Here is a 26,022-nt window from a genome sequence, read left to right as displayed (position 1 = left end):
ACAGCCCCATGACCCTCCGCCCCGTAGCCCCCTCCAGCCACAGAGACCACCTGGATGGAGCCAGCTCACCAGGGACCCCTGGCAGGAAGTTCAAGAACCCACATGGCGCCAGCAGTCATGGATTGGGGAGCCGGGCTGCCTCCTTCTTGGCGGGTCCCGCTGAAGCTCAGGGGCTTGTCTGCACAGCGCAGCTCTCTGCTCTGAAAAGTGAGCTCCCCTCTTCTTCACAAAAGGAAGGTATTAACACTTTGTGTCTGCTCTTTCGCTGGATAGCACTGCCCCAGCATCCCCCAGAAGGGGGCCCAGGCCCCCTGGGGTCAGTCCTTAGCAGGAGACCACAGCCAAGCCGCCTAGCAGGATCTGGAGGGCCCATTCACCCATCTATTCCAGGTGCCATCCATGCCATTGTTACTCAGCCTCAGCCCCACAGGGCCCCTCATGAAGGCAGGCATACCCCACAGAGGTGGGTCTTCCCTCGTGAGGCCCCTAGCTGACCTCACATGCCCAGAGCTGGTATACATCTGCACACACACCCCAGTACAGCTGTCTCTACAAAATGACTCTACGGGACACCCCCACAAACATGCTGAAACGGAAAGCACCTGGCCATGTGAACAGCACCGGTAGTTAAAACCTAACGCTGAACATCGCATTCTGCCCTCCAGCCTCACATCTACAGAGCCTGACGCTTATAAAATCCATACCCACAGAGGTGATGACAGGAGACCCGGGTGGCTGGCAGCACAAAGCGATCAACCAGACACCGGCAGACACAGCCCCAACCAGACCAGACCATGGTCCCATCTGCTGCGTCCCTGCTGTAACAGGGCCCGTCCACCTTTTTCCTTAATCATTAAACCCTCAGGACAACAGATTCTGGTCAGCATCAAGCTATCTTAAGAACAAAGCCTCAGGTCTGCTGACAATGAATTTCCACCAAGCTAAAGATAACATCTTGCCTTCAGTTGTCTTTAAGCCCCAGGCCCAAGAAAGCATGAAAGTGGATGACCCTGTGGAGGACACCCTCATGAAAATAGAACAATGAATGCCCTGGCTGACATCACCATCTGACAAAATGATCAACTACTCCCCACCTCGGCCCCAGCCAATCAGTAGAGTCAAGACCCTAACTCCCTTAGCCACCAGGATTAATGATGTTCCCCACATAACCCAGCCCCTGGAAGCCACCGAGGAGCCAGCTCTTGGAGCCCTAGCTTACCTACGGGCTTGGCATCATTTCCTTAAAATAAACCAACTTTCTTGGCTGTAAATTCCTTTTGTACGTTTGGGCTTTGAGGTGAGCAGACAAATGGACTCCTTCAGTCTGGTAACAGCTGTGCTGCAGCAAGAAGCCATCGACAGTGGCCCTCCAGCACTGCTGTCCTGGAAGGTGTCCTGGTCCAAGGCCAACCGTCCCCTGATGCAGGAGCCCAGGCTTGGGGGTCATCAGGTCAGGGCCCAGGACTGTGGCTGCAGATCTATTGGCCGGGTCCCCCAGTGGGCAGGGAAGCAAGGACAGCCCACCATTTACCTACTGGGTCGGACAGATACAACTGGCCCACTCCAGCTGCCCCAACATGATCTGTGAGCCTGAACTGCAGCACATGACCATAAGCCAAACATCTCTCAAGATCCCAGGTGGCCTCCGCCCTGACCAGCCCGAGTCCACAAGGTACCTTACTCTTGCAGCAACCTCTTTCCAATGGTCCCATAAGAACTTCATCTAAAATCCCAGGGGTATAGAGTAAGCCTGCCACATACCTCTGAGTAGAAGACATTTGCGGTCTATTATTTGAAGGAAACATCCTTGAAATTCAGTTGAACCTGGGCCACTGAGGAAGGGATAGATGGTGCCACATGGCTCCTGTCCCCTCCAGGTCCCAAAGCAAAGATGAGAAAAGGGGTTCCCATTCTCCAATAGCACATGCAAAGGCACCAGGAGCAGCAGGAAATTCCACAGGTTCACCTGGCCCCACAGAGCTACCTGGCAGAGGTGGTTTGCACATACAGCACAGGGGTACCTCCACATCCAAGCCCCACGGGACTGTATGGCCAGCTCCTTCCCAGCTAAGCAGCCCTGCCGAGCACATGGGCCCATTCTGCCAAGGGCCCTCAGAACCCACACACCAGACGCTCCTCCAACTGCCTCTCCCATTCCCTGCACCAGGGCAGTGCAGCCTCACCAGCTCTAGGCTGCCCCTTGTGGGATTCCCCTGGGCTAGTCATCACCCCTGGCTTAGACCCTGACTCGGTCACCGGACAGACAGTCTGACAGTTGGGACCAAAAGACAATATGGAGTTCTAGCTGGTTTTGCATCACCCACAAACTGAAGGGTCATGGGTTTGATTCTGGTCAAAGGCACATACCTCAGTTGCAGGCTCCATCCTGAGCCCCGGTTGGGGCAGCTGAGGGAGGCAACCAATCAATGTGTCTCTCTCTCACATCAATATTTCTATCTCTGTGTCTCCTTCTAAAAATCAATGGGGGAAAAAATCCTCAGGTGAGGATTAAAAAATAAAATAAAATAAAAAGACAGTATGAGGACAGTCATATGTCCATGCCACTGAAAGGGACCGCAATACAGAGAGCCTGCCTGTGGAGTGGGCTGCTCCCTGCTCACAGCCACAGCCCACCTCATGAACTATGACAGGTGGGCGATGGGCTCACCTGGATGGAGCAATTCCAGCCTTTGTGACTCCTGGCTGCAGCAACCCTCTGGACAGTCCCAGAGCCGAGGCATCAGAGCAGAACAGGCCCCAATGCATATAGTCTCCATGTGGGGTTCAAGACTGAAGGCCCACCCCGCCTGGTCACCACTCTCCCTGCCAGTGCCACTGTTCCCAGCCCCCAAGTCCTAAACAAATGTCCCCTTCTGAGAGGCCACCCCAATACCCAGACCCTCCTGGTGCTCCATTTTCCCACCGCACCACAAATCACATTCGAGATCCTAAGCCACCATCCCCCAGGAGGAGGGTGAGACCCTCTGCTCACTGATGCACCAAGGACCACGATGGATCAGCCATGGCAGATACTCCACAACCTTCACAGGTCAAACAGCAGCTGCCATGCTCAGTGCCTGCAGCTGCCTGATCCTTTTGGGCTGCTGCTGGAAGTATTCCTCAAGCCAAATCCCATAGCACACCCGCCCTCCCTCTCCCCCCCCCCCCCCCAAGCAGCAGCAGCCACTGGTGTCCACAGCTCAGATGTCCATGCCAGCAAAGCACTGAGATCAGGTCTGAGGAACTTTCTAGAAGAAAAGACCACAGAACTGGACCTAAGAGCTGATGGCTCCCACACTGTTCACAAGGCATGAAAGCTGGAAACACAATGCAGACCAGGGCGTAGACCAGTACACAGACGTGTCCCCACTGCTTGCATGGCCCAAGATGGAGGTGGCACCCCCAGCCACGTGACCAGACTGGTCTGTTGGGGAGCTGCAGGAAAGAACAGATGCCCACACACCATGTGGCCCAATGCCAGCGATCAAGGCACTCTCTATCTACCATGTGAGTCACACACACACATGCCCACATGTGTACACACACAAACATACACAAACGTCCACGTGCATGCGCTAAGAGACATGTGCACACATGTGTACATGCAGACGGCATGCTCACACACATGTAAACACACGGCCTCAGCAGGAGGCCTTAACCACATCTCCACCTGATTTATAAGAAAAGGGCCTATCATCACCTAAAGACGATGTGGAACCCCTGTGAGCGCTCGGAGGATACAGAAACACAGGCCACGCTCCCAGCACTCGGATCCACGCTCCATTTCATGTGTCCAACTATTATTTGTTTCTTTGCCTTTACCAATGGAATTGGGTACAAAATACATGTTTCGTAACCTCCGCTAGACACCTAATACAAAATCTCACTAAAGAACACCCAGGAGCCAAGCCGCCTACAGCGAGTCCCAAGGAGACAGGCTGAACGTGGGGTCTGCCCAATGGATGGGCAGCCGTGCTGCCTGTCCTTCCTGTGTCAGTGTGGCACACCCCTTTCCTTCCTGAGACCCGGGGACGGATGTTGCTCCGTGCCCTTGCTCAGCAGGACAGAACCTGAAAGCTTTGTCCTGTCCCACTTTTCAGCTGCACTGCTCCCTGAACCCCCACATACAACCAACCCCCTGTAGTTGTGCCTTCACCATCTCAGCAGCCCCACGCTCGGCAGAAAACTCGCTCCTAACCGGGGGTCATGGCCTCAGAGGCCCTACAACCCCTGAAGTGGCCCAGCTGATGGCCTCCTAGAATGGTAGCCACAACAGGGTAATGGTAATGTTCCCCAGGACTGCCTGGATCAGCGCATTGGGGTACTCAGGTCCCCTTCGCAGAGGGTGGGAGGAGAGATCCTGAGTGACCAACAGGACAATCACAGAAAGGAATCCAGAAAGCAGAACAGCAACGCAAGGAAGAGGAAGTAGAGTCAGAGCCACGGGGAATGCCACGTGGGGTACAATCTCGGCTGGGGTAGGAGATGGGGATTGCAGGACCCATGAACCCTCAAAGGACTCCATGTACACTCCAAGGGCAGCCCCATCCTATTAGTCACAGAAGCTGGGGGTGGAACTTCCTTTGGGGGTGTTTGTGTGCCCGTCCACTCCACGGTCCCATAGGCTGTTCACGGCCCTAGGACTCACCCACCAAGAGAGGGGGATTAGACTCCTCAAAGTCAGTTAAAAACCCACCATAACCAGCCCTGGCTTGTATGGTTGGAGTGTCATTCCATACACTGAAGGCTTTCAGGTTCGATTTCTGGTCAGAGCACTTCCCCAGGTTGTAGATTCAATCCCTGGTCAGGAGGCAACTAACCAAACGATCATTTCCCTCTCACGTTGATATTTATTTTTCTCTTTCTCTCTCTCTCTCCCTCTCCCCTAAAATCAATTTTTTTTAAAAAATTACCATAATCAGAAGTCAGAAAAGCACCTTCCTCTCCACCTCCCCTCCATAAGGTACTTCTACTAAGAAGGTATCGAGGATGCGGGGATACATAAAAACCTGTCCTATCCACTTCCAGAACAGTCTCCCCTCACAATAAAATGCAGAATAAATGCCTCATCACACAGGGGAGCAGGGTGTGGTGTCCATCCTCAGGGAGAGGACCAGCCCCCAGGAAAAGTGAACCCCGGTCATACCAGTGCACTAGGTCCCACCTCGCTGGAAGGGAACGGGGAGGCGGGAAGGGCACTCAAATGTGTCCACAGCAGAAGCTAACATTGATTTTGGCCTCTGCTTCCCACACCAGTCCTCTCTGCACCCAGCCAATTTTCACTCCCTGGGGGAGTGTCTCCTTTAAGGGGCCAGGACTGCAGTGCTGGGGTGCAGCACCAAGCACCGGCCAACCAAGAGAGCTGGGGTCAAGGCAGCAGGACTAATTCAAGGTCAACGCTCAGCATCCACCACCGGCCCACACTGCCACTTGCCTGGGCGCCCCTGGGCTTCTAATAGCCAGAAAATGGGCTAAACTTCACAGAGATATGGCTCCCAGCGAGACTCCAGCCTGGAGCACAGAGAGGGCCCAGGACGTGGTGGGATCCTTCCTGCTCTAAGTGTCACAGGGTCAAGAGGCCTCCAGGCTAGACAGACCAGACTCTGATCTCATGAGCCCCTGGGCTGTAGTGGAAATAAGAGGCACAGGACCCAGGGTAATAAGGGGTGAGGCTGGCACCACCTCTTATTTCCACCACAGCCCAGGGATTTCCAGGTACAAGATCTCCCCAAATTTGCTCCACCACTACCAGGAAGCCCGCCCAGAAAGCCAGGTGCCTCCCCAGGGGTTCGAGGATCACCCAGAGTCAGGAAGGAACTTCAGTAGCGCCTGTGACCGTGTTCGGGCAGGCATGGCCCCTGGCATGGGACCCTAAATTCAGACCCCACACAACGTGGAACCCAAATATGGGCCTTTGGAAGCGGCTCCAGCCCTGATGTCCCGAGTTCCTGCAGGACCTTCCTCAATAAGAGGGCACTCGGTGACCCGGTGCCCTTCACAGGGCATCACTCTGAGCACTGACTGTGGTCTGACCACTTATGTTAAAACTCAGAGCCCAGCCAGAGACCCCAAAAGACAACAACACTGTGACCGCTCAGCAGGGACCACTTCCTCTGCTGCCTCTCTCTGAGGAAACACGAAGTGCACAGAACACAAAACATGGCAGTCCCAAGTCAGCTCGGTGCCAGCTCAGCCAAGTGTCACACGTTCAGCTCAAACCTAAAGGGTCTGTTCAACAATGAGCACTAAGCCCACACTTGGCGCTCCTGAGTCTGAGATCACCCAGGCAGGTGGGATTTCCGTCCTGCTGAGGGATCCAGATTTGAAAAGTGAAAGCACTCAGGGAAGGGGGCCTGGGGACTGGAAACCGGCTGGGGCACCCATTGGCTCTGGGCTCCTAGGCCCAGGGCACCACAGGAGAGCTACTGAAAGCAGAAGGGACAAGCAGAGGAAAATGACCCCTCGTTTTATTTTTTATTTTATTTTATAAATATATTTTATGGATTTTTTACAGAGAGAAAGGAAGAGAAAGAGCTAGAAACGTTGATGAGAGAGAAACATCGACCGGTTGCCTCTTGCACACCCCCCACCGGGGATGTGCCCACAACCAAGGTACATGCCCTTGACCAGAATCGAATCCAGGACCTTTCAGTCCACAGACCGATGCTCTACCACTGAGCCAAACCGGTTTCGGCGACCCCCCGTTTTAAAACAAGCCACCAAGTCTGGGGAGAGTGAGTGTGGTCCCAAGATGGGGCCAGCAGGCAGGGAGCCAGACATCCAACAGGGCAGTGGAGGGCTCCTCGGGGAACACAATGGCTGCTGGTGGCCAGAGAAGCGCATCCTTGATGCTCAGAACCAGCACCACCGGGTCAGTGGTGAAAAGCTGAGCAGGCATACTCTGCCTTCATGGTCTACCTGGTCTCAAGACCCTGTGCCAGGAAGCAGCCGGGGAGCAGCTGTGACTAGCCCCACACCCAGCAGAGCAAAGCTGGGCCGCTGCCTCACCCTGAGGGAGGGGACACCTGCGGGAGGGGGCAGGACCCTAATGGCTGATGATGCAACAGCCCATCAGGACATGCCTTCCGCATGGTGTCCCTGGGAGAGCCTGGCCTTTCCTGCCAGAGTAGTGACCACTCAGGACCTGTGGCCTCCGCTGACCCCACCCTCTTTCCTTAAGTGCCTGGAGCTGGAGCCTCCTCCCAAGGCTGCAGCTGCAGAGGGAGAGAGGGGGGGAAGGCACAGGCGGAGAGAGCCCAGCTGAGGGTGCTAGACTGGTGTTCTCCTTCCCCCCAATTTCTAGAGGGGAGCTGCAAGCAGAGATGAAGCTGTTCACGAGGGGAGAACTCATCCATCAGCTGCAGGAACTCAGGCCTGGGGGAGCCCCCATAAGAGAAAGTGAAAGTGTTACAGACCTGGGAACTCCAGAACAAAGAAGGCCAGGGGACCCTCAGGCTGAGCACCGCTGGGGAGCCTCGCCCAGCCCTGTCGGGGACCTGCTGATGACCCACAGAGTGGGCGCAGGCAACTGGGACCTCAGCAGGGTCGAATCTGACCCCCGCGGCCCACAGCCCGGCCGCGTGGGAGCGAAGGCCTTGAGGAAGCAGGAAGGCGCTTCAGAGGGCAAACCACCCCCTGCGGCGGCGGCACCCCCCCACCTTGGCCCCAGCACTGAGGCCCCTCCCCCGTTCCCATAGTTACCCCGGGGTGTATCCCACCGTCTACATCTCCTCATTGCCCCACCCTGAGTGTGAGAAGGAAGGTGCTCCCAGGGCCGGGAGGGTAGGGGGGGAACCAATGGATGGACGTGGTCCCAAGATGGGCTAGCAGGGGGAACAGCGGGGGGGGGGGGGGGGGGCCACAACCCTGGGAGCGCTGAGCACCGCAGGGATACTTCGCCTTGCGTCCCCGCGACTAAACTTGGTCGGTCGGGGGCTCTGCAGGCTGGAGGGGGAGGTGAGGGAGCCTCAGGAGGAGGCGGAGTGGGAGGAACTGCGGGGTGACCCTGGGAAAGGGGAGGCTAGGCGGGGAAGCAGCCCCACACGCTCCCCTCCGGCCCCGTTCCCGCCCCTCCCGCCCCCAGCCCCGCGCAGCCCGGCTCCGCCTTTGTCCCGCGGACAGGTGCGGCCGCGCTCACCCCGGCTCGAGCCGTCGGGCTCGTGGCCCTCGGGGGTGCCCGGCGCCTCGCTCAGCTCGGCCGCCTCGTCCTGGTCGCCGTCCGCCCGCGCCTCCACGGGCACCACCGTGAAGTTGGTGGGCATGGTCCTCCCGGCACCGCGCGCTCCGGGCCCCGGCGCGCTCTCCAGCCGCGCTCCGCTCCGCTCCGCTCCGCCCGCGCCCGCCGACGCGCGGCCGGCCCAGGGGCGCAGGGGCGGGGTCCGCCGGCCCGGCCCGCCTCCCGCCCGCCCTCGCCCCGCCCCGCCCAGCCACGTGACCTCACCTGCGGTCCGCAGGCCCAGGAAAAGTTTGCGAGGGCGGAGCGGGGCGCCTTCCGCAGAGGTCGCTCCCCGAGGCGGTGCCCGGTCTGCCGGCGCCCCCTGCTCGCCCCGGGTCGCCTTCCCCCGATGGGTCACTCTGCTTTTGCGCTGTCTCACTCCAGCCGCCGCAGAGCAGGCCCTGCCTGCAGTCCCCACCACCCCGCGTGGTAGCTCCCTACACAGTCCGGCTCCTCGGAGAAACAACATCCCTACCCCCGCAACTAGCCTGAGCTGGAATCTGATCCTCCCTCCCCCTGCCGGCCTGCCTGGAGCTCACCCAGACCCTGGAAAGGGGTTTCTGGCGGAAACGTTCTAAGTTTGGGGAGGAGGGGGCTGGGCTGCTCCGGGGTCTTGGTCCACAAAGGACTTAACCCGGTACACAGAAGTCACTGAAGCTCCGCGACAGGATCCAGGCCCATCCCTGCCTGCTCCGGGGAGCCCGCCCTTCCCGCACCCCACTGGTCCAGGGTGTGTGTGTGAGGGGGTGGGCGGGAGGAGCTACAGGGAAAAGTAGTTTAACTTGCAGCTCAGTGCGGGGGAAGGGGAGGCCAGGAGGACTGGGTAGGCACAGTACCCATGTTCTTGTGTCTTACAGCCTCGGGCCACCTCCTTAACCAATGAGGACACATGGAAACAGGCCAACAATCCAGTCCATCAAAAGGATGTTAATCCGAAAAGTTATGGCATCTTAAGTGCAATGAGTCACCCCAAACAGTTTTATACCCATGGTGAAGAAATACAGGTGGTATGGACAAAGGTGGTTACAACAACATATTGAAACAATAATCAGAAAGGTCTGATTGTGTTTGAAAAGTGTGTGTTTCTGCAGGCCCCAAAGGCAGTGGACACCAGCTTCTCACAGGGTGGGGAGGCTCTGCTTTCTCCCTTCCCCATTATATTCCTATGACAACCAAACGACATAAAAACAAACTCCATTTCCAATGAAAGACAAAGGAGAGAAGAAGGTGGGTGGTCCAGGTTCCCACCTTTTGTCCCAGGCTCCTGGCTGAAGCTGGAGTCTGATGACTGGGGTCCAGGAGGCCCAAGACCACTCTTCAAGGAATTCCACCGACTTAGCCTGGAAGGGCTCAGACCACCCAGGCATACGCTCTGGGGGCCTGGAAGCCCCAAGCCCCTTGAATAAGCCAATCCCCCCACCACCCCATACACACAGAGATGTCCTCTAGCAGCTGCTCCCTATAAGGGGAGAGCAGGGGAGGGAAGGGGCAGAAGTGAGGGAGAGGAGAAAGGAAAGGGTGAGAGGAGGGAAGCCCATTACTTAAAGCTAACGTTATACTTTTTAGAGCCTTTCCTGGCAGGGTGGGATGTAAGGACACCACAGGGACAAAAGCCCAGAGGGGAGAGGACGTTCCGGCCTTTGGCTGCCCGCTGGGACCAGGACTCTCCTGGCTGCCAAGGTGGGTAGAATTCTCTGGGAGAGGACTGTCCAGGGCCAAGGTGGTCTTGGTGACCCTAGGTCTGTCCTGCCTGGAGTGGCTCAGAGCAGATGTCCCCTGCAGGCTCCAGTAGCTGGAGGGAGGCTGCAAGGGGGGCTCCACCCTAGGCCCCACCCCTGTGGCCGGCTTCCCTGCCCCTCCTCCTGCTCAGAAGCCCTGTTTTGGCCCTGGGGACACATCTCCCTCTTAGAAGAACAGGGCAGGGCAGGCTGCCTGCCCAGAGGACCTAACTGGTTCTGGGGCTCAGCAAAACAATGTCCTGGATCCTGAAATACGTCATTGTCACCTGAGAATACACAAACAAAAAAGCACAGACTTGCCAGACCCAAGGGACTAAAAGACCCACAGGATGGGGAGGGGAGGGGCAGCTGGGAAGGGCAGTGTGGAGCTGCCAGCATGTGAGTGTCCTTATACTCTCCAACTTTCTGTCGCTCTGAAATAAGTCCAGGTGAAAGCGCCCTGTTGCCAAGTGACAGGTGGCTGTATTGAAAACACTAGTGGACACGCCCTTCAATGCCCCTCCTGAGTTATCCTGACATTCTGCTGCCCGCTGGCCTTGCTCTGCTCCTCTGTCCCCAGCTCAGGACATCCTGGGTGCCCGATGGCTGGATGTCTCAAGCTGCCCACACTGCCCTTCGCCTCCAGGGTTGGGTGCAAGGCAGTCCCTTCAAGATGGGAACTGGGATCCCCATGAACAGAGCCTTTGGAGAACATGCTGGGGCCTTTTGGTGCATGGGACAGTGCCCAACCAACTGAGCCAAACAGGCCAGGCCAGGACCAGGGCCCCACTGTTTTAATTTAAAAGAAAACAAGTTGCCTGCACATCTGTCAGTGGTAAGCACACCAGACACTCGCCTCTGCTGGAATGTCCGAGGGAGGGCGGAGGGTGTAGCAGCATTTTATAATTGGTCCTGAAAGGAGGTCTGCCTTACTTCTGTGAAAGCAAAGTCTGATCTGTGGAAATTCAGTCTGTGAATTACAGATTGTTCTTCCTGACACAAGACAATACATGTAGCAGGTTACAGGCATTTTTGGAAGCTCTAAGAAAACGCTCTCTAATCAGCATGTCCTTTTACATTTCACCAGTGGAGATGAGAGACATACCACCAGCAGCATCTCAAAAGCATGCAACTGGGAACCTGGGGGCAGAGGCCAGACCCAGGAGTGCTGCTGCCTCCTGCCCAATGCCCTCCGGGGGTCACAGCCAGAGTACAGGCGTACAGGGCCCTCACCCACCAGCCAGCACCGGGCACAGGTGTGGAACCCTGCTGTCTCCCCCACCCTCACTGTACCCTCCAGATCACCCAAGGGCCGTCAGCTCCAGGGAAAGGCTGGGAGCAAGCACACATCTCTGCCTATTCCTGTCCCGGTACAGGCATCACACTATCATCTCACTCACAGCAAGTGCCTCAGAGCTAGATGGACCAGTGACCTTGCCTCAGCTCCTCCCAAAGGTGCTGTCCTAGGGCAGGTGGTAAGGACCAGCAGGAACTGTCAGGGCATGAATTTGGCTCACGCTGCCATCCCTCTGCCATCTCTGTAGCAGTCCCTCTCCCCCAGGCTCCCACCCACACACCCTAGCCCAGGACCGAGATGGCATGGGCAGAGCGGCCCCACCCTTTCCGGGAATCTGTGTTTCACGGTGCAGGCTGGGAACACACCCCATTCCTCTGGACTTTCCCCAGAGTTCCAGGGAACGAGCTAGCCCCAGGCTGTCCTGGGCCAGTGGTGAGAACAGGACCATCAACTTTGGGCTCTGGTACCCTGGACCTCACTTCAGGTCTGGCTGCTCCCCTTTGCTGCTCCATCTTCCTAATCCAGTCCACACTGGCCTAACACACATTCACGTTGTCCCCAGACATTCGGTCCCTTTGAGGCCATCAGATGTGACTCTCTCTGACTCCATTGCAAGTTACTGGTATCAACTCGGACTTATCTGTTGCGGGGTGCTGGCCTGGTCTCTTGTTTCACATACACACCCCTCCCCGAGTGTCATGGATCCCTCCTGGGGCTGAGATGAGCCTGGCCCAACTGGTAGGCTCACAGAACACCAGTGAGGCCACCTCCCTGGGCTGGGCCTGGACCAGAGGCAGAGCCATAGGGGAGGGCCCAACCTTGCGGGGAGCACAGCATGTAACAAGGGACAGCAAACAGGATATTACACTACAAACGATGGCTGCAAAGTCCTTTGTGACCTCAAAGTCATTCTTCTCGGAAGAGGAACTGGCAAAGTGTCCTTCTTAACATCAGATACTTCTGATCCTCCGAAGACATCATTAGGAGAGGAACCACAGGCCCAGTGTACCAAGATACCATGCACCCAACCCAGGTCTTTACCTGGATTCTATAAGACAGCCCACACAGGAAAGGGATGGAAATGTGCACAAATGCTCCACCGGAGAGGAAGAGGTAGCAGTCGTGTGTGAGGGACATGTCAACTTATAATCACGAATGGCGTGGACAACAGAAGCAATGGGCCCCCAAACCTTAGGGAATCCCCTACATACGTGGGTATGTAAAATATACAGCCACCTTGGAAACTGTGTGACAGTAACCTGGGAAACTACACACACACCTCTTTAAAGACCCAACAGTTCCACTCCCAACAGAAACCTTCAGGCACAGAAGACACACATAAGGACAGTCACAGCAGCACCTTCAGGTCAGCTGGGCCAGACACAGCCTGCATGCCCATCAACATTGCTGAGCAGACAGACAGGCATGTGTGGCCAGTGAAGTTGCCCATGGCGGTGAGAGGGACACACCACAGCCAAACTCCATCTCACAGTCCTACAGTAGAGGCTGTGTGAGCCTGTCTACCTCAAGCTCAGAAGCTTGATGGCAGGAAGGTGGCTCCCTGGCAGTGAGAGGGCAGTTATGGGGCACCTCGGGCTTTGTTAACCTGAAGGGGGGCTGCATGGCACAGAGCTCACCAGCTATAGACTCTTGTGCTCCACTGTTGGCCGACCACTCCTCACAGGATAAAGGGGTGACGAGGAGCCTCTGAGGTGGGGGTGACCTCACAGCACACTGTGAAAGGGAAGCAGCGCCTGAGCCTAACCCTCCATGTGTATGCGCCTCCGCTGGTCCCTGAGTTACCTCCCAGGTCCTGAATCTCTCATTTTCCTGACGGTGGGAGACCTGGGCCTGTTTTTATCACATCTTTCTGTCAACAAGGAAAGGACAAGCCAGCAAATATTTGTTAAATCACAAAGCCATCTGGGCAGAAAAGAACTCTACCAGCCTGCAGACCCAACAAAGGCACCTGGGACAGAGGCCTGGAGTTTGCACATGGAATTCCATGTCAGTCCCCAGACAATGGTCTCGGGTTCTTGGGGCTGCAGAGGAGCCAGAGCAGCTCCACGTGTCCTCTCCAGTAGCGCACAGCCTCGCTGGGCAGCGTGGAGCCCAGTTCTAAGGCCCTGTGTGCTGATCTCCCACCCCGGGACCTGGTCAGAGCAGCTATCACAGGTTCCAACGAGGCTTCCCCAAAGGACAACTGCTCTCAGAGAAGCTGTCACTGACAGTCACCATGGCAGGCACTACTCTGAGTCTTAGCACAGTAATGGTGCGCCAATAATCTGTGGGCCCAGGCAGGCTAAGTAACTTGCCAGACACCACGCAACCATTGAGTGGGGGGTCTGGGACCAGGACAGAGGCTCCAGGAGCTGGGTATCCCCAGTCCCTTGCATGGTGAGGGAGGGGCCAGGATTGGAGCTGTGCCTTTCTTGGGAGGTGAGCCCACTGCCTGTGCAAACCTCCCCAAGGAAGCGTGGGGTGAGCCCTGGATGTCTGAGTTGGTGCAGGCTCTCCCAGGAAGGAGCAGCTGTGTGCACAGCCAGCTGGGAAGGGGCACGGGCCCCGTCCTCCTGTGGCCAACGGCAGTGGGTTCCCGCCAAGCATCAGAATCTCAGCATGTGGCTGGGGGGGATGAATGCACCTCCTTGGGGTTGGGGGTTTCAGCCATTCAGGGCCATGCCATCACCATGTGTGAGATATGGCCCTGGGGTCATTGCTGTGCAGGCCCCTGTGGCCTCCTGCCTTCCTCAACACCAACCTCAGGAACTAGTTAAAAACTGTTTACTCGCTTTGACTTTTCTGTCCCACTTAAAAAAAATAATAATTTTGTTTGTTGTAAACTATACATGAGATAAAATTAGCTGTTTATCCACGTTTCAGTGTGCAGCCTGGTGCAGGAAGTCACGCCTGTATGTTTCAGTTATTAAACCAGAGGGTGCCTTTTGCAGGCAACACAGGACCTCAGCCAGAGTCAGCACCTGGAGCCGAGAAACCAGGACCTAGTCAGAGCAACCATCACAGACACCTGCGAGGCTTCTGAAGGACAGTCGCTCAGCTGAGGCCAGCCAACCAGTTTCCTTGCTTCACCTTCACCTCTTCTTTGTAAACCCTGAGCCTCGCCCCTGTTGCTTCTGTGGCTCTTATTGGGGGAGCACTCCCAACCACTTACACCCATTGGAATGGGCATTTGCTCAGTTAAACATTTCAACGTGCCTTTTAGCATGTCGTTGTGCAACCCTCACCTCCTTCCGCCCTCCAGAATGCTCTTCATCTTGCAAAACTGGAACCCTGTTCCATTAAACAGTAGCTCCCCATCCCCTGACCCCTGGTCCCTGGCTCCTGGCCCCTGGTAAACACTACTCTGTTTTCATCTCTATGAATGTGATTCCTGTAGGGACCTCATGTAAGTGGAATTATACAGTGTTTCTCCTTTGCAACTGGATTATTTCTCTGAGCATATGTCCTCAAAGATCATGCATGTTGTAGCATGTGTCAGAATTTTTTCCCATTTTAAGGCTGAATAATATTCCATTGCATGGAGAGACCACATTTTGTTTATCTACTCATTTGTCAATGGACAGTTGCGTTGCTTCGACTTTTTGGCCGCTGTGAATGATTTTTGCTTTACTAAATGATTGCCCCCTGTATCGAGTGATGTGGAGCCATTTGTCACCATTTTTGTAAAGAATCACACACACAGACACACCCCTCTGTGACAGAGGGGCGTCTCTGCAGGGACAGGGCTGGACCGAGGGGAAGGAGATTGAGTTCCCACTGCACACTCCTCTGTACCTTTCGCATTTCAGGCCTGTGCCAGCATTGCTGAGACAAAAATACTTTACAATCATTTAAACCCAGCAGCTGCTGAGCCCGGAGATAAGCAGGTCACACTCTGGCGCCCGGGGCAGTGATTTCTATCCTATTATTACCCACAGCCCAGATAAGGTCACCTACGGCCTGTCCCAAGGTCACACCCCGGGTCCTAACAAACCGGTGAAAACAGAGGCCCAGGCAGAGGACGTGCCCATGATGCGCTTGGGGCCCCACGAGAGTATCTGAGCTACACGCAGGTGTCTGTGGCCGATGACCTGGAATCGTGCGGGGGCGGAGGGTCAGAGATTCAGCTGTAGTCAATTGTGCCTACCCTTTCCTTAACTGGATGAGCCATCAGCTCAAGTTTTAAACTTGAGATTCTGCTTGGCCAACTGAACCAAAAGCCACCTCTTTTTCTTGACTTTCTTCTGTTTAAGGGAAAGTGTGATGAATAGTTTCTGAGTTAGACAACTGCTTCTTGGTTTAGTGACCTCATTCAAACCTTAAATATTTGGCTTGATTCACATGAGAGCAGACAGATGCATGGACTATTAAGATATCCTGCTTTCTGCAGAGAATTACTTTTTTGTAAATACTTCAAGTCATTGATTTCTCTTTTCTCAGGGTAATGATTTAAAAAGACATTTTTAAAATAAGCTTTGATTGCCACAGAAGTCTACCAAGGTTATACAGGCCTCACAATTCTGTCGACATAAGAAAGGTGCAGACCTGTAGAGAAGTTTTATGAGAGTATATCTGAGCCAAACTGACAACACATGCCAGAGAGCAAGATCTTGGATGCTCCTGATTGCAGCTTCTTTTATAAACCTGAACGTAAGGAAGAGTACACAGAGGAGGGAGAAAGCAAGAATGGATGAAAATTACATTATAGTTAACGTTATGTGCTCTTTCAAGGATGATTATTTCAAAGGTTTGTTAACCTAGATGCATAGAAACAATGGACAGGGATTGCTTAAGGCTAAGATAAACCCTCCCTTTTTCTGGAGCACTTTCCTCCCTCTTTTGTCTCTCAAGGCTCACCTCCTTTCTCTCTCCCTTCCTCCTTCCCTCCCTTCCTACGCTCCAAAGGGCCCTTCTTTTGTCTCTGTAACTCCTAAGTCCATTTCTTCTATGGTTCATTTTTTTCTACTTCTGAGACTTTCTAAATAAACCTTCATACGCGCGCGCGCGCACACGTGTGTGTGTGTGTGTGTGTGTGTGTGTGTGTGTGTGTGTGAAACCTTTTACTAAAACATTATATGCCTGGGGTGTGACTACCCATCATGACCTGCCCCTTTAAGACTTTATGACCAGATCACCCTGTGAGGTTACTTTCCATAGAATCCCTTTTTTCATCCACAGCTCAAAAACCACCAAACAGCCAAATCTTTCCCAGACAAAGGTCACAGGCCAAAACCAAGTAATACCAAGGAGACCACAAGCACAGAGAAAAGGAAACAAAAACAGGGTGAGCGGAGACTCTCTGATTGCTACCCTCAGCTTGTGAGCAGAAAAGGGATGCACATGAAAACCCCCAAACAGAAGGATTGGCAACTTGGGCTGGGGGCCAGGACAAGTGCCTGTGGGAGGCGGTCACAGAAGAGACAGGGGAACGTCTCTTCAAGGCGCCCCAGGAAAAGGAGCCAGCCTGGGTTCCCACCCCAGCAAAGCAGTCCTGAAAAAAGAAGGCAGAATAAAAACATTTTCAGACAAACAAAACCTGAGAGAATTCTTTCCGAGCTGAAGGCCAATGCCCCTAATAGAAGCACAGAAATGCAGGATAACCGCGAGGAAAAGTATGCAGGTTACAGAACAAGAGCACTGCCTGGACAGGACAGCAGGGGTGATACTTGTGGGCTTTCAATGTACAGACGTCACGTCACACACTTGTGTAAAATGAAGCATGCAGTAACATTGGCCCAGCAGTGGCGGAGAGGGGCGAGCTCATGAAATCTTGTGCTGTGTGGGGCATGGTAACTGTGCTTATTTATACAGACCCATCGAGCCAGGGCAATGTGACAGGAATAGGAGCATGTATAACTAACAAACTAATGGAGGGAGAAAACAAAATAATAAAAGACATGTTTAATACCAAAGATGGCAAGAACAGAGTCCCATGCTCACAACTGGATGGCCACCCTGGCAGGTTAGCTCAGCCAACTCCTTTGCTAAAGGCAACACCCGAGCAGCAGAGCCTAACGGGACTGGAAGGAACAGGCACTTTCATTCCAGTACTTAGACATGTTGAGGTGCTTCTCTCAGTAACTGACAGAACAGTAAGAAGGAAAAAAAATCAGCAAAGAAAAGAACACTTGAACCACACATGTAACAAGATTGATATAATTGACAGGTACTCAGACATACACCCAACAATTGCACAACGCATGTTCTCTCCAAATGCACACAAAACATTTAGCAAAACAGATTGTGCTCTGTACCATCAAGCAAATCTTAAATCACTTTCAAAGAATGGAATAGCAGTAGGATCTCTGACCACAAAGGAATAAAGCAGAAAATGAACCGCAGAGAGAAAACTGAATAATCCCCAACACATTCCAAGAAACCAATGAGCTAAAGAAGAAACCACAATTGAAAGCCGGTAATATTTTGAACTAACTGATAATGAAAATACAACTTATGGGCACTTGTAAAAGGCAGCTAAAACTGGGTAAAGGGAAAAGTTGTCACGACAAGAGATCCTGCAAAAATTACAAAGATCGCCCCGGTCAGTGTGGCTCAGTGGTAGGATGTCAGTCTGCACACTGAAGGGTCGTGAGTTCGATTCTCAGTCAAGGGCACGTACCTGGGTTGCAGGTTTGTTCCCAGACCCTGGCTAGGGTGCATGCCGGAGGCAACCAATCAAAGTGTCAGTGTCTTTTTCACCTCTCTCTCTCTCTCTTTCTCTCTCTCTCTCCCTTCTTCCCTCCCTTCCACTCTCTCTAAAAATCAATGGGTGAGGATTTTAAAGGTAGTGTGGTGGATTAAACTATGCCCCCCTCCCCCCAATAAAAAAGATAAGGCTGAAGTCCTGGCCTCCAGTAGCTGTGAGTGTGGCCTTATTTGGAAATAGAGTCATTGAAAATGTGACTGATATGATGAGATCACACTGGAGTAGGGGAGTGAGGGGAACCTGATCCAATGTGATTTATGCCTTTAAAAGGAGTGATATGAAGACATCAGAGAGATGGAGGGGAGGAAGTCATGTGACAACAGAGGCAGAGGTTGGAGTGATGATGCCTGGAGCCCCCAAGAGCCAGAAGAGGGAGGAGAACCCTCCCTTGGAGCCTTTGAAGGGAATGTGGCCCTGAAACACCTTCTGGCCTCAGAACCCCAATAAAACACATTCCTGTTGTTTTACACTACAGTCTGTGCAGCTTTGTTGCAGTAGCCCTAAGAAATTGATGCTGTAGTAAGAATAAACAACTTTGTGATAATGATTTTTGAAATTGTAGATGAAACAGACAATTCTCTGGGAAACAGGCACTTCCTGTCTCCTGCTTTCCCTGCTCCCTCCCCCTTAAGCAGTGAGTGCAAATACTTTCAGAACAACTTACATTCTTCTACCAAAATTTACACAAGAAGGGAGAGAAGCTCTGAATAGCGCTATATCTCATGTGGAAAATAAAGCCATCATTTTGAAACCTTCACACACACACTCAGGCCCAGATGGCTTTACTGGTAACTTTTTCCAAACATGTAAGGAAAAGATAACACCAATGATGCTAAACTCTTCCAGAGAGTTAAGAAAAAGAAGAGGAAAGAATACTGCCTAACTCATTTAATCAAATCAGCCTCGATCACCAAGGAACTGAAAGATACAGCCACAGTGAGATATCCTACTTGCCATAAAAATGTCTAAAATGCTTCTGGTTGGGGTGGCTGTAACATTTTATTGCTTACCTGGCAGGTGACAAGAGGAAATTCTGAAATGTCCTAAATTAAATGTCAGCAGCCTGAGGTGGGAAGAAGTGATAGGGAGTTGGTCAATGAGAGCCAAAACAGAAGCTAAGGAAAGTGCTCACATTCCTGACTCTGTTGAAACTTTGAATCCACTTTCAGATGGCTATTTCAGCTCTTATCTAGAGAGTTAGATGACCGCCAGACACCACCGCCTCCTGCTCACACTGGAACTTGCTGATTCACCTGTCCCAGCCTAGCCCCACTTTACCTGCTCCCTCCCCCTCCGGAGGCTGGCTGGTGTAAATTCTTTCAAAACAGCCTACATTCGTCTTCCCCAAACTTATTGTAATAAAAGGACAGCGACCTGTTTGCCTTCTCCATCCAGCCCTTTGCTGGTGGCTCAGGCTGAAGCCCAAGGCCTGTTCTTTTTTCTGGGTAGCATGTGGCTCAGTAAACCTTCCCCTGCCCCCCCACAAAAGCTCCCAGCCATGAAGGTTTCTGTTTAACAGGGCTGGTCACATGCAAGCAGTAAATGTAGAATGTGTGTCCATCTGGCTGTCTATGTCACATGTTGGTGCCCATTTATATAAAAATGGACATGTCCATCAGGGAAGGCCAGAGTGGAGAGTGGTTGGAGAGCAGCAACTTCAGCTCCCAGTGATGAGGTTGGGAGCCACGTGCGTGCAGCTGAAGAGCTGCCCTGTCTTCTGGTCGCGACTAGGCAGGAAATCAGCATTAACTCAGAGGCCAGTGAAGTCAAGGCCACTTGTCCCCTGGCTCCCATCCATCCCTGAGGGTTGCAGTGGAGTGCGCGCGCGTGTGTATGTGTGTCTATGTGAGTGTGTTCGTCTGTGTTGGTGTATGAGTGTGAGCCTGTCTGTGTGTATCCTTTTGCTTGTGCCCTATGCATGCTGTGAGTGTGGGTTGGCTTGTGGGTGTGTGCTCACATGGCATGCTGTGCTCCTTCAGTGGCCTGGGCAGCCAGGGTCAGTCACACAGGGCTCTGCAGGCCTGGGCAGTGGCCCTGAGGCATCCTGCTCAAGCAGACACCAATCTGGATCTGCTCCCACACAGGCCAGACCACCTCCCTCCATCAACCCCCAAAGGCTGGCACTTCAGTCACACTGGGCTCCACCTTCACCTTAACCTCACTGCTCTTTCCAGGTTTATTCCTTCTCTGAATTGCCCACTCACACCATACTGCCCTCTGCAGGGAGAGGGAGGAACCCCTTAAGATCCCAAGTCTGATGGCATCACCTAGCGCCAGGGGTCCTCAAACTTTTTAAAGTGGGGGCCAGATCACGGTCCCTCAGAGAGCTGGAGGGCCGGACTATATGAACTCCTAATTCCTACTGTAACACCTCGGCTGCGCTCACTGCCCAAAAAACCTGGCTGGCCGGATCAGACTCCTCTGCGGGCCGCATGTGGCCCGCGGGCCGTAGTTTGAAGACACCTGATCCTAGCCCTTCTCCACCTGCCCAAACCCCTGCTGACTCTGGTCAAGTTCTCACCCAAGGCTCTGTCCTTCCTGGGGTATGGCCCTGTGTCCTAAGCATCAAGGGCACCTCCCCAAGGGGCCAGGCCCCTCCTGCTGGCCCCTTTGCCCATTCCAGGGGAATGGGGCACAGGGAAGATGTGTGCGTTCTGCTGGGGCCCTCTCTGCTGCAGAGAAAGCTTGCTTTTTGCCTCTGAAAGGGCAAAGACCTGTGCCCAGCTGGGACACTGCCCAGAGTACCCAGGGGCAGGGGGCACCAGGCAGGTCTGGAGCTGTTTGGAAAGCAAACACCCCACCTGGGCAAATACAGCTTCAGCCAGGTTCTGGGGCCACACACTACACCAGCTGACAGGCAGGGTGGGTGCCCATGCTGGGGACCCCATGCTTTCCTGAGGGACAGGAGGCTGAACCCCACTGCTCAGGCCCAGGGTCAGGGAACTCTAACATGCATAGGAAAATGTCACCCAAAGAGAGACAATGGGGGCCCTGACTCAGGGAGACATGAGCCCACTGAATGGGACCAAAAGGTGAGTATTGGCCGTTGATCACCAATGAGATCTGGAATGTTTCTGCATCCTGGGGAGAGGCACTGGGAGAAGGCATGTGAGGAATGAAGGACCTGTGGCAATGTCACATATAAGCAAGCAGGACGGTGGCTGCTAAATGTATCACAGATGTTTCCAGGGGGCAGGGGTGAGGAAAGATTGAGAAAATAAAATGAAGTCACTGAAATGGAGCTGGTATGTTACTAAAAGCACATAGGCTGAGGTGTGAGGAAACAATTCTCATTTTAACCAGCCTAGCTCGAAACTTAAACTTCCCAGTCCCGAGTCAAGGCCAAAATATACACCAAGCCTCCAAATAACCCTCTGATTACCCACAGAGGGACTACTGGAATAACCCTCTGATTACCCACAGAGGGACTACTGGAAGAATGTTTATGTGTCAGACCACCTGACATCCATCATCCAGACCACCGGTCAGCTAGACTCTAGATTCTAGAGGATTCCCGTCTCAGACCAACCAGGAGACTAAATGCAGGACTGTTTCTTCTCAAGAGTGCACTTTTCACTCTAAGAACCTCAGCTTTTCCTTCTTCCTCAGAGAACTCTAGGTATTGCCTAGTTGTGCTTCCAATACACAACTCTGAAGGCCCCTGGATAAATCTTTATCATTTATTTTTAGCTAAGCTCCTGATTTATTTATGCTGTTAATCAACAAGGGCAGTCAAGGGCTGGGGAGGGGCAGGAGGAGCGGGCCAGAGGACTGCGAGGTCTGCGAGGTCTGAGGGGAGAGTACACACAGGTCGCCAGAGCTCCAGCCCACAGGGAAACACTTCGGTACAGACAAGGAAAGTGTCCGCAAACACCTGCTCCTCCTGCTCCCCAGGACCCAGGCTCTCCGGAGGCTCCAGGGCCAGGACATGGCGAGGGGAATGGGAAGCCAGCATTTCAGGGGAACAGAGTTCCAGCTGGGGAAGATGAAAACTCTAGAGATGAACAGCGGTAATGGCTGCACAACGCTGTGAGTGTACTTAATGCCTCTGAGCTGTACGCTTAAAAATGTGTAAGATGGTAAATCTTAGGTTTTGTATATTTTACCACAATTGAAAAATAAATTAAAAAGGTTTGAGCAGTTCCAAGCAACGTGAGGGGGCTGCTAGTTTTGACTGTGACTCTTGTTCCGCAGCTGAGAGAGATCCAGAGGGGGTGATACGCCCCCAGGAGTGTCCCTGGGGGTCATGGGAGGTCAGCCTGAGAGCCCAGGTGCAGGAGGCCAGAGGAACGGCCAGACCTTCCCCTGGTGTGAGGAGCAGATCCAAGTTACCCACCCCCTGCCCTGTACTCCTCTGAGTTGTGTGCTGAGGTCCAGACTAAGAGAAGGCAAAGTGCCCTCAGGGTCCCCAGGGGTGCGGAGGGGTAGCTTTCAGGTGCCTGGACAGCATGCCACCCGCCTTCGCCTTCAGGAGCAGCCAGGCTAGAGGCTCCACAGACACCCCATGAATGAACATGAGAACACCCAGGAGTCACCAACAGTCGACATCGTCTGGGGAGGAAAATTACAGCCTCGACCGTGGGTATAACTGACATGATTAAACAGGATGGAAGTAAAAGATTTCAGATGGGGTTACATTCACAGATGCCCGGAGCTGCTTCCAAGGCGCAGCACATTATTCCTCTGCCCCAAACCTGGCGATTCAAAAGGAAAGTGCCTCGCTGTCGTCAGAGCATGAACATTCGATCCTGGGCACCGAGCCTGAGGGCCTGGGGTCAGACCACAAGGGAGGGACATCCATGCCAGGGCAGCCTAGGGCGCACGTCTCCATTTCCCCCTGAAAAAGCAAGTTAAAAACCCCAAGGCCCTGGCTGGTGCGACTCAGATGGTTGGAGCATCATCCCATATAGCAAAAGGTCATGGCTTCGATTCCCAGTCAAGCCACATACCTACCCAGGTTGCAGGTTTGATCCCTGGTCGGGCATGTGCAGAAGACAATCAATTGATGTTTCACTGTCACATCGATGGGATGTTTTTTCTCTCTCTCTCCTCTCTCTCCTCTCTCTCTCTTCTCTCTCTCTCTCTCTCTCTCTCTCTCTCTCTCTCTCTCTCTCTCTCAAATCAATGAAGGCACACCCTCCAGTGAGGGTTAAAAATATAAACGAAACAAAACAAGAAACCTCTGATGTTATCTCTATGATTGTATTTCTGGGTGTGGCTCAGAGAAACTGCTGAAAATAACCCAACGTGGTGCTTGTTTGGTTACAGGAGGTTTAGCTGCAGGAGGTGACGGGTCTGCTGGGCCTCCCCTGTCAAGGTGGCCAAATTTGGCAGCCACAGAGCCCTCTGGACTCGTCTTCCAGGAGCCATGGCATTTGCTTTGGCCAGGTGCTAAGTGGGTCCCCTCCGTGAGGTGCCCTCATGCAGAGCGTCCTGGGCAGGGCACACCTCATCTGAACAGCCTTTGAGGGCACCTCCTGGGGGCGGCCCCTGAGCCCCATGTGCAGGAGAACTCTACACATGGGCAGGGGAGCCGGGAATGGCATCTGCCCTCCCGGGGCCTGAAGTGAGGAGAGAAAGGTTCTATTTCCCAGGTACAGACAGGGAGGGTGGGGGGCCAAAAGTGCAAACCTGCCCGCCTCCTGCTGGGCGTCCCCCTTAGTTGGCCTGGTGGGGAAAAGGAGAGAAGCTTCCATCTTTGCCTCTGACACACCAGATGGGTGCAAGGAGAGACCACTGCCCAGCCTTCCAGGAAAACAGAGGGAGGTGGAGGAGGGCCGCTGGGTGAAGGAGGAGGGAAAGGAGGGCATGAAGCCCGACAGGCAGAAGGGGAGGCAGAGCTCAGAAAGACCCAGGTGCCCTCCCAGGAGAACAGGCCGGAAGCAGAACTTGGGCACCAGACACAGGTTTGACTTGCAAACCGGCTCAGAGGTCCCAAGGCACAGTCCTCCCCTGCCCCCTACTGGCTGTCCTGTTACTCTCCCAATGGTCACCTGGAGGCCAGAAGCCCCAGCCCCGCCCTCCAGGGGTGGGAGGAATCCCATGGCCCTGATGCTTCCCACAGTGCCTCACAATGCCCACAGTGTCCTCACAATTCCTCACACAGCACCCCGCCGTGCCCCCCGCAGAGCTCCACGGTACCCAGCCTCGCCACACCATGCACCCCACAGTGCCCACAGGGTCCCCCACAGAGCTCCACAGGGCCCCACAGTGTCACACCGTGCCCTCCAAAAAGACAACCCACAACGTTTCACTGGCCACCTGGGGATTCCCCTGGGGTTTCCATTCCCCTGAGCTCACTCTGCCTGTACAGAAAGGTTGTCCACCCCCATAACCGGTGGGGCCATGTGGGTTCCATGGGTCCGCCCTGTCTTCCCCCTACCTCAACCCCTCCCCCACCTCCATAAACCTAAAAACAAACAAAACTGAATGACCTGGAGCCACTCCCTAGGCAGCCCCATCACCTGCACCCTGAGACACTGGGTAAACAGCTGTCAGCGGCCAGACCACAGGTAACACAGAACCCTGCCCCACACCCCTGCAAGGAGAGACCACTGCCCAGCCCCATAGTCCAACCACAGCCTCAGCAGTGATGGGTCCAGACAGTCAGAACTTGGTCATTGACTGCCCCACTTCCACTTGGGACCAGCCACAGAAAGCAATGCTCTCTAACAGCTCACACAGATGCACCTCTAGTTCCTGCCTCCTGAGACCAGGCTCATGGCCCCCATGGGGTCCCTTTCACTCCCTTTTCTCTGCTGTGACACTCTCCCACTCGTTTACCTGCCCAGGAGTCTCAGCCAGCTCTGCCCATCCACACTGGCAGGTCTTTATTCACATCCACAGCCTGTCCGAAAATCAGCACTACCCCAGGGCCTTTGCACTGCTGTCTTGGCATGGACATGCAAGAGGCTGAGGGCATCTCTTCCTGGAAGTAGCCTTTGCTTTTGAGGTGCTTCCCACTCACTCCAGCAGGCCACTGGAACCCACAGTCAGGACTGATGGGGAGGTGGCACCTCCCATTGAGAACTGAACTGTGCTGACACATGTAGGTGATCCACACGTTCCTGAGATGATGGAGTGGATTCTGCCAGGACAGTTTCTCATTTCCATTGTCATTGGTACAAAGGCTTTGTGTTTAGAGTGTCACCCAGTGTGAGGGTTCATCTACAACCACCTTACTGGCCCGATGCGAAGGTAAACATGTCCAGCATTCGGCTGAAAGAAGAACGCCGTGGAACCAAGCAAACCGCGTCCTTTGCCTTCAATACGAGCCCAGGAGAAGAAGCACTGCCCTCCCAGGAAAACAGCCACAGCCACTGATAAACCAGTTCCAGGGAGCAGCCCCGGCCCCCGCTCCGCATGCACATGTCTGCATCCTCTTTCCTACCACTGTGGCTCCAAGCCCTGACCTCACCATCAGGACAGTCACTCACCCCCGGCTGGGTTTTAAAGTCACAGCCTGGCTTCCAAGAAAGCCTGTTACCAAGCGTGAGCAAAGTTCAAAGGGCTCAAGGAACAAAGTGCAGGTGGGGCTCCGGGGCCGTGGGGCCTCCCATTCTGGACTCCAGGAGACACCTTGGCCTTTGTGAGAATCACACACACACACACACACACACACACACACACACACACAGCACCCCGGACCTTGTGCTCCTGTGGCAATTTGTGTGTATGCTAGGCCTTGTGCATGAACCCCAAAATGCTCTGCATGGGAGGGGTCTCTGGCTGAGGGGAGTGGGTGGTGACTCCCCTTTGGGGCTGCTTTGTAGGCCCTGGAGGGTGGAAAATGACACTGCCCCACCCATGCTTCCTGAGGGGCAGCCTTTGGGTGACTCAGTCACTGGTAGGGCTGCACTTTGGAGCCAGGTCAGCTCTGGGCGCTGATTTCTGGCTCAGGTTCCAGCGTCCTTGGCTCCTTCCATCGGCCCTCAGGCCCACTCTTTCCACCACCCAGACTCCGGGACACAGGAGTCACCTCTCTGCTGGGTCCAGTCTCCTTCTCCTGGTACTGCCCTAGGAGGCCTGGGCTCCTGACTGCAGACTGTGTGCCCCAGGACAGGCTGAGTCTGGGCTGGAGGCTGCC

The 26,022-nt window shown here is 54.2% G+C and overlaps 1 protein-coding gene across 5 annotated transcripts in view; it reads right to left on the bottom strand.

The window, feature by feature from the left end:
• The window catches only part of SLC12A7 (solute carrier family 12 member 7), a 78,204-nt gene that overhangs the window by 41,501 nt on the left and 10,681 nt on the right, over window positions 1-26,022 (bottom strand). For 2 of the 5 annotated variants that reach the window (XM_045571717.1, XM_045571718.1), the window contains exon 1: window positions 8,441-8,699. The exons of 1 other annotated variant lie outside the window; for it this stretch is intronic. In XM_045571717.1, the coding sequence (XP_045427673.1) occupies window positions 8,441-8,684 (244 nt within the window). In that variant the 5' untranslated portion in view covers window positions 8,685-8,699. Of the gene's footprint in view, window positions 1-8,137; window positions 8,350-8,440; window positions 8,700-26,022 lie in introns of those variants that run through there. 2 more of the 5 variants (XM_036410488.2, XM_036410490.2) reach the window with 2 other exon arrangements.

Source organism: Pipistrellus kuhlii, unplaced genomic scaffold (genome assembly GCF_014108245.1).
Source record: "Pipistrellus kuhlii isolate mPipKuh1 unplaced genomic scaffold, mPipKuh1.p scaffold_m20_p_4, whole genome shotgun sequence".
Taxonomy (NCBI): Eukaryota; Metazoa; Chordata; class Mammalia; order Chiroptera; family Vespertilionidae; genus Pipistrellus; species Pipistrellus kuhlii.
This window is presented reverse-complemented; position numbering and strand designations above follow the sequence as displayed.